The sequence below is a fragment of the Syngnathus leptorhynchus genome, chromosome 5 (assembly GCF_054491065.1).
Source record: "Syngnathus leptorhynchus isolate UIUO chromosome 5, UIUO_Slep, whole genome shotgun sequence".
NCBI classification, from domain to species: Eukaryota; Metazoa; Chordata; class Actinopteri; order Syngnathiformes; family Syngnathidae; genus Syngnathus; species Syngnathus leptorhynchus.
Window position 1 is genome coordinate 15,202,673 of NC_141199.1, and position 8,921 is coordinate 15,211,593.

At 42.0% G+C, this 8,921-nt stretch overlaps 1 protein-coding gene across 1 annotated transcript; it reads left to right on the forward strand.

Annotated features, from left to right (window-relative positions):
• The first annotated feature begins 232 nt into the window (after window positions 1–232).
• pdgfaa (platelet-derived growth factor alpha polypeptide a) lies at window positions 233–4,620 on the forward strand. The gene is made up of 6 exons (XM_085912333.1): window positions 233–830; window positions 1,037–1,136; window positions 2,711–2,818; window positions 3,236–3,429; window positions 3,515–3,641; window positions 4,163–4,620. The coding sequence occupies exons 1-6, from the start codon at window positions 768–770 to the stop codon at window positions 4,171–4,173; spliced, it is 603 nt and encodes a 200-aa protein (XP_085768459.1). The 5' UTR covers window positions 233–767; the 3' UTR covers window positions 4,174–4,620.
• Window positions 4,621–8,921: the final 4,301 nt, after the last annotated feature.

The following is an 8,921-nucleotide window of genomic DNA, read 5'->3' on the forward strand; positions in this document are numbered from 1 at the left end:
TTTTGTTTTTTTTTAATCCGCGATGTAGTGAAGCCGCGATAAACGAAACGCAAAGTAGCGAGGGATCACTGTACTCGTCGCAACTCAACAGCGCCCCTGCTGGTGGATCATCCACACAACAATCCTGTAGTTGGAACTCACTCACCTGCAGTCTGGAAACTTATTAACCAATTTTACTGCTATATCAACCCTGACACGTGTGCACAAGACGTTAGACATTAACCAACCTCAATTTTCTAACCATCATCATTTCTCCTGACTTTTTTTTTTTTTTTTTTGCCTTTGATAATCTTTTCATGGTGATTTTGCTCGAGGACGAGTGTTCGACTCAACAATTTGTATCCAGCCATTAAATTTTCCCACAATGTAGCTCCACTTTAAACTTAATCTGCTTGGCTCGTGTTCACAATGTGTGCATGTAACCTGCGCGCTCCCGTTTTTTTTTTACCACGGGGACGCGCGCAGTTACATCTTGGGGGCCGAGACGTCTGGAGTTCAGATTGTGCGTTACAACCGAACACCGGGAAGTCTTGGGATGTTCGTGGATTATAAAACGAATCATTTGACGCCTGTGTCTGTGGATTCCTTTTTTTTTTCTTTGTATTTCGAAGAAGAAGAAACAAGAATAACTAACTCCATTCTTCTGGGACGACATTGTTCTCCCGAGGTATGGTTCTGAGCTCCGGCCGAGAGGAGGGAGCGACACCCGGGCTCCGTCAGTGTACCCTCGCCCCTTCGCGGAGCTTTCCCAGCGTATCTGAGAGGAGATGAGACCCGCGCTCTATCAGCTCCTCGCCGGCTGCCTCTGCATCTTACGAGCCGCTGCGGAGGTAATTACACCCCCAAAAAAATGGCAGGTTCATATTCGGAAATTAATTTGGAATATTTAACTCAACTTTTTCAAATGATAAAAATCTTTATTTACACGTTGTTTTTAAGACAACTTCTTCCTGATTTGATTGACGAATATGTTTGGGAGAAACACAAAAACGGAATAGCGATAAAACACCGGACTTTTCTTTCACCCTCCACCCAGCAAGAGTCCTCGATTCCGCGGGAGCTTGTGGAGCGGCTCTCCCGCAACGAAATCCGGAGCATCAACGACCTCCAGCGGCTGCTTGAGATAGACACCGTAGGTAAAAATGCCTCTTTTCTAAACCTTTTAGTAATCATGATGAACATTTCTAGTATAAACAAACAGACAAACAAGCTTAACCTACTCCTAAGAAAAACTCATTCATGTAAACATCACAGTTTAAAATAACAATACTGCAATGATGAATCTTTGCAGTATAAACAAATAAGCATCGCCTACTCCTAAGAAAAATCTAATTAAAAATGTAGACATCACAGTTTAAAAGAAAAATACAAATAAAGCAAAGTAAAAAAAACCTATAAAAATTAAATGTCTATTTAGCAATTAATTTAATATTGTCTCATTAGAAATTAATTAGACTTGCTATTAATTAATCCAACATGTTGCCTATGCTGCTTCTTGTTGGCCTAAATTCAAATGCAAAGATTATTTTTATCGTGACTCACGTTTTTATTTCTGCGAGTAATGGTGCTCCAAATAATCTGCCTAGCTACAAGTAGTTGATTAAAGCGACTTTAATCATATGTGCACCATATAAATGTCTAAAAATGGGGACTAGTGGTTACTTTAAACTATTACATTTCTGGAAACGACACGAGGCTTGCATGTTGAACGTCTTAAAGCCGCCCCTCCCTCCTAATCAGTCAGTCAGTGGCATGAAAGAACAAATTGGACGCATTAATACGGTGTTCTGGTCGAGTTCTTCGGGGAAAGGATGCTGTCCTCTCATCTCATTACCACAACGTTGCTAAGAGACCAACTTGCCCCGACTTGCTCTTTACACTCTCCGTGAACCCTGAAGACGTGCGAGACGCTTGCCAAAAACCTAGAAGAAGAATTTGGAAAGGAAATTAACACTTCAGCAATTCCACACACAAGTTGGAACACTTGTGAGGATTTTACTTGTGAGAGTTGAGTTGAAGAGGATTGCTTATGATGTCATGGTAACCTCACCCTGCCGCTAAGGCTAATTGTTCTTGTTGAAGGTTGACATTTAGTTCGGTAAATAGCGACTGTGGATTAATTTTTCATGTGCGATGCCACCATTAATCTTGGTATTATTGACATGCAAATGGTGAGTGTGATGCCCCCCCCCCCTCAAACTTGGGTGGGGGTCAAGTGGCTCACTTCATTATGCTGTTGTCACGCCGCCCATTATTTAGTCTGGGTTGGAAGGCCACAATGTTGCCATGTATAATTCATGCCTGGATTCCTGTGTGTCAGGGTTGAGATCAGCCAAGCAGGAGGTTTGGGCGGGGCGAGGTGGAGGGAGTGCTCCTACACACAGCGGACACTTTGTTAGCTTTACCTGTGCAATCCACAAGAGTAAATAGCTTTTTGTTTTTCCCCATAAGAGATTGTTCAAGTCGTTTTGGAATCGACCCCAACATGCAATGTGTTTTCATGCCAGCAAGGAAACAGGGGGACATGTGCGAGCCCAATAATCGAGTTAGTGTAATCTCATCAAGATGGAAATCATCACAGAGGCGCATGCATGTAGGAAATGTTCTCATAATAATGTGCATTTTCACGCTACGATGCAAGCAAGCTATCGGGAGCGATGCCTTTTGGAAAAGTGTGGAATCCCAATGTGTTGTTTTGTCTTGCGTCCAGAAAAGGAGGTGATCGAGGAGACCAAACACGACTATGACAAGGTCTTCTCTCACGCCTTCCCGGAAATTAAGCAAGAGCACACGCATGCGCGTTACAGGCGGAGCACTGGTGAGTGCACGCGTACACACGACCACATGCACATTGATACGCAAACACGCCACACTTGGGAGACAATGTAGACGAGCTTTAGCGAGACACAATAATCATTGGTGACACACAAACATAAAAAAATACCTACATATGTGTGTGTATACCGTATTTTCCGCACTATAAGGCGCACCGGATTATAAGGCGCACCTTCAATGAATGGCCCATTTTAAAACTTTGTCCATATATAAGATATATACATTTGGCCCGGGGGCCGGACTTTGGACACGCCTGCTGTAGTGGCTCAATAGTGGTCCATATATAAGGCACACCTGATTATAAGGCGCACTGTTGAGAAAATTGGAGGTTTTTAGGTGCGCATTATAGTACGGTAATATAAATATGGTCTTAAAAGTGTCTCTTGATCGCCCCCTGTAGTGGTGGAGGAGGCCTTGCCCGCAGGCTGCAAAGTGCGCACCACCATTTACGAGATCCCTCGCAGTCAGGTGGACCCCACCGCCGCCAACTTCATCATCTGGCCACCGTGCGTGGAGGTGAAGCGCTGCACAGGTTGCTGCAACACCAGCAACATGAAGTGCCGGGCGGCCCGAAAGCACCACCGCATCGTCAGGGTAAACAAATATCCTGCATAGTAAATTATTTGACATATCTAGTTGTAATTTTTTTGCGTATCTGAATGCGATTGTGTCTATCAAGGTAGCCAAGGTGGAATATGTGCGGCGACGGCCCAAACTGAAGGAAGTGCAGGTTCGACTGGAGGACCACCTGGAGTGCTCGTGCGGTAACAGGCGACAACTCAATCCCAACTCGAACACAGACAACGGTGAGTGTTTCGAGCCAAGGGAGGTATTTATGGTTCCTTTCCTTTCTCTGTGTGCCTTTCCTGAATGCGACAACATCTCACATTTATGCTAACACGAGCGATAATAGCCACAGACACCTCCCGAGAGACCACTTCCTGGTCCCGGAGGACATGAATAGAGTGGTTTTAGTCTATGGGTCAAGCTGGAAAGTGGCCTCCGGCTGACTTTTCGCTCGGCTGACTCATGACTAACTATTTTTCGATTATTCCCGGAAATTTTTGTCCACATTTTCCCACATGCCTTTTATTATCAATGTTTATCAGCGAATTCTAAACAATTGAGGGGGGTTTTAATTATATGTTTCGTTTTGCGTTGTATCCTTAGCCACACACACACACACACACACACACACACACACACGCACACACACACACACTCCTAAAATCCTAGCTCCGCCAATGGACTAACACTTGGCTCATCGTTTATACTAAAACTTTTGACTGTCCTCGGTTTCACATCCGCTTCGCTTTTCTCCCATCAGGCATCAGGTGAACAAAGTAAACGAACGATGGAATAAAAGCAGCAGTTGGGACAACAAGAACAAGACAAGGATATACTGCACATTTTTTGACGCTATCACTCTTGTGGAACTTTCCGTAGAGGAAGTATTGCCGACACCTTTCCGGACCTTTGATGGAAATTTGACCCACAAAGGCGAAACGGGCTAACAGGACCCTGTTGTTCCTCAATGGACAAATGGGAGCAAAGGGGAGGTGGGAATTCTTCTACACGGTAACCCTCTCATCATCTTGGATTATATATATCCCCTTCGGAGGCTGGAATTAAGACTTTTTTTTTTTTTTTTTAATATTCTCACATCTATCTTGCACATCATGCTCGCTCGTTTGTATGACCGCTTGTGCTATGCTTATCGTCGCAAAAAAAAGAAGGGGAAAGATCCTGATATGTAACCGTTACTAATAAACTATTTATACGGGAGCATTTGTTCTTTAAGGGAATCGGCCGCAGAGTGTGTGTGTGTGTGTGTGTGTGTGTGTGTGTGTGTGTGTGTGTGTGTGTGTGTGTGTGTGTGTGTGTGTGTGTGTGTGTGTGTGTGTGTGTGTGTGTGTGTGTGTGAGAGAGAGATTATGTGCAGGGTCATAATGCTGAAAAGCTAAAATCTCCACCCCAGATGTAAGTGAGAGCAGAGCAGCACGCCAACTACAAGACCACAGAAGAAGACTCAGGTCACTTTTCGGAGGTAATTCTATTTGTTTGATATTTTCCATTTTAGTTTGAAACCATAAATCACCGTTTGGGATGTTTTGCACTCACTGGTTGGGTTGACATTTTTACACAAAAGACACCCCTGCCGTCATCCCCCCCCCCCCCGCACAGTGAGCCCCTCTTTTTCGTCTCCGTCCCCTGCGGTGTTTTCCTTTTTTTTGTTTTAGCCTCTATTTTAAAGACACACAAAAGCCAGCTTGTGAAAACAGACACGGGGAGTCCTCTTTAACTTGGGGAGGGGGGTGAGTTAAATACATTTTAATAGACTTTTTCGAGCAAGAGGCTTGTTAAAGGTGTGACATGCTGATTGGGCGCCGCTGCGGAACATGAAGCCCACCACTCCCCCACCCTCAACTCGTACAACAATCAAGGCAACCTATTTCGGAGGCTTGCCGTGAGATTAAGCCATGCAGCTGTGAGCAAATTCCGACGATGGTTTTAATGTCTTTCCGGCATGTTTCGCCTTTCTCTAATCCCTCGTGGTTGTGCTCGCATTTAGCACAAAGCCATTAAGAGCCATTGTGATGCCAAAGAGTGCCATGTGAGAGGCTAAAATCCACTTTTTTTTTTTAATGGCTCCGCCCTTAAAATTAAGCTTCAAAATTGTGAAAAATCAATTCTTTTGTAAATTACCATCTTTTTTTTTTTCTTGCTCACACTCAGATGTTTGAGCCACAAAATAGATCCTCTTAAAGTGTATCTAGTTGAACTTCTGGCAGGCTTGGCCAATTTTATCCAATTTTAGTTTTGTGTCTTGGGTCCACATGAGACAATGAAACAAAAATTAAGCGTTTATTCATTCATATGCTTTCTACTCATTACTAAAAGCCCTCAGTGCAAACATGGTAGTTTGATAGTAATTCCTAATATTGATGCTAAAATGGTTTGAGTGAAAACTTTTTTTAAAAATTCATACTTTGCTCGTGAAACGCACGCACAGTCGTAACAAGAGGATTATCTTCTGTTTGCACGAGGCGAAGAGGTCGCTTTATGAACCCGGGTGAGGCTCAAGAGATTATCATCCGGGGAATTAACGGGACAGCGGAAGATGGAAAGTTGAAAGGAAGTTAAAAAAAAAAAAAAAAAAAGATGTGCCCATGGTGTACTTATCCAATCAATGATTTACTTATTGATACCTTGAATTGCCATCACACCATTTATTTAAAATCTATATTTACAATTCACTCATATGTAAATGAAATATATATATATATATATTCAAGACATTCAAGGCCCTTTTTTTTAAATGATAACTACTATAATCAAGTGTAGTGGGAGTAATATATACATTTTGAAAAAAAAAAGGATTGGAAAAAAATGTTTTTGCTTAGTTTGAGGCTCGCTAAGTATTTCAATGAGTAATTGATCATTCAATTTAAATGAGTAAATAAATCAGTCTACCTTCACTCCACATGTTTTGAAGCATTTGACATGAGATATAAGGCGATAAAGACGAAAACATGTTGAAAGGCAGAAAGAAGACGACCTCAGTGGGGCTCACGGGGTCGCCGGACAATTGTAAATCTTTTGCTGACTTTTTATTGAAGCCACATTTCAAGAGTGGATACGTTGCACTGAATGAAAAGTTTCCACAAGGAAGAAGTCCTGCTGCTACTCCCGATGATGATGATTTACACACGCCTAAGAGGCTAAGATAATCATTAAACCCTTTACATCAATAATGTTCACAAAGCAAGGTGAGGAAACAGTGGAACTCTGACATTAATGGACCATCCACAGGATGGGAGGGAAATCTCACATCCTGCTCGCAGTGAGCTTTTATTTCGTTTGCTAATTAACTGACGGCAAAGTCATATTTAGCTGGAGTTCATACAAAAACAATCCCACATATAAATCTATATAAAGTCTTGAGTCACATGCTGAGCCAACGACATCAATCATCCCAACTTGAAAAAAACAGAAACATCTGCCAGTGTAAAAAAATGCCCCAGAGGTGATCCGACACGTTTTCTCCACAGAGCGCGTCAGGAGTGCTTTCGTGACCTTTGGCTCCCAACCTCTTGACTTGGGCTTTGTCATGCCGTCAGGTGCCAGCTTGCTTTCCACGGGCATCGAGATTCCTTCAAGACAGTCTCACCCGAGGGGGGCCGGCCTATTGTCCTTGCGGGACAAAGGAAGACCACCAATGGGACTCGCTGAGTCAGCACTGAGGCCAAATTTACACGAGCAATTCAATTGCTTTTTTTTTTTTAGTCTTTTTGGAACCGTATTTGATATTCCCATCCTCACCAACCAGCGATGATTAGTCATTGAAAATATTGCAGAAGGTGCTGGGAAGATTTTTTAACAAATTCATTTTGGGTGATGAATTAATATTTGAACATGGCTAAAAGCTGAAAAAAACTGGAAATTGAAATTGGGCTTCACTGTTGGTCTTTCATTTCATTGTGTCAAGAAGTATGCGACGGCACCTTCGCTTGTTGACTAAACATTTTGAAGAAAGAGAGTAACATCCTGCGATGTTGCCCTCCTTCACACCTCAGTGATGTTCCTTCACAAAAGGATAAAAACAACCGTGGTTTGAAGGGAAAGCAGGTGAAGAAAGCCAGATTGAAGGAAACATCACAGCGTATCCTATCTGGTCTTTTGTCCGTCTAGGAAACAAATCGGAGCTGAAAGAGGTTGTCTTCTATCAACGAAGGGACCCGGTTATTGACCCGAAGCTCTGGTCGTTGACCTGTACCTGGAGGCTGCACTCAGGTTGGGTGAGAAGGATTGATGCAGCTTGTTTAGCGAGCAACATTTCAGTCACAAAAGGTCTTCTTAAAAACATTAAGGTCGCAGTCTAGACCTGGTTTCAATGTCAAGCGAATGATTGATAAAAAGTAATGAGAAGAAATTCTTCAAATACAACTCAGTAATAGGTTGAATGTAGTTTTTGGTCGCACATACTGAACAATTCGTCATTTCAGTGTCAGCTTGTAACCATAACAGTTGCATTATCTCCACAACAGGGAAGATCTGCTGAACATGGTGTGATTTGTCTGTGAGATACAATCGTCTGCCTACGAGCGAGGTTAACAGCTGCGCGTTTGAGAAAGCGAAGGTCACTTTACCGTCACGCTTTTTGCCAGACGCAATCCACTGGCTACCAAAAAAGCAAAAGCCCCTTTGACGACAAGAGAAGCTTTCTACTCTTTAGAAGTAACATTAGAATGTCACCGAGGGGCAAACTCATGATAGCTGGCTGAAAACAGACACATTTTGTTTGTGCATGAAAATTGATGAAAAAAAAAAAAGATTTTATAATTTTGTTTGAAGTCTGAATTAGATCAGAATAGTCTTTGTTGGCTAAATTGGTAAAAAAAAAAATCCTTGGTTGTATTAGCCACGGCAAGTATTGCAGTAACAAGAAAACCATCTTTTTGATCATCATTACTTAATGATGATTAAAAAGAAGGTTTGGAAAAAAAGGTCTGTTTATCGGCCGTTTTTCAAAGATGATTTATAAAGATAACATAAAGACCTGACGGCCCTCGGCCTCACCTCCCACTGATTTGACGACTTGACCTCAGGGCATCCATCTCTATAGCTGGAGAGATTAACAGATAAAGAAATGAGTTGAGGATAAGCATTTGACTCATAGCATTTTGAATTGGAGTCTTAGGAGTCAAATGTTGGCAAAAAAATATCTGTTATATCTTGCCTGTTTAATAAATAAACTTGGAACATTGGTTGAGAAATGGTTTGGAATCTGAATGAGTCCTCTTATATTACTTTACAAATCTTGTTTATTGTGGTTTTAGATTTGTTTCATTTTACATTGTACGAGTCTACATTGATTTTAGCAGATTGGTGACGCCACCTGCCGTTTTGAAGTCAAAATCCGGACGAATCTAATTGAATTTTGTCATTTAAAGCAATTCTCCAAATAAGTCAGCCAAAATATCTACAATATGAAGTAAAAGACTCATTTACAATTTAGCAGAAAATTAATAGTTAATAGGTTTGGTGCAAGGACGTACAAATCTTCGCGCATGCGCTGAGCATCG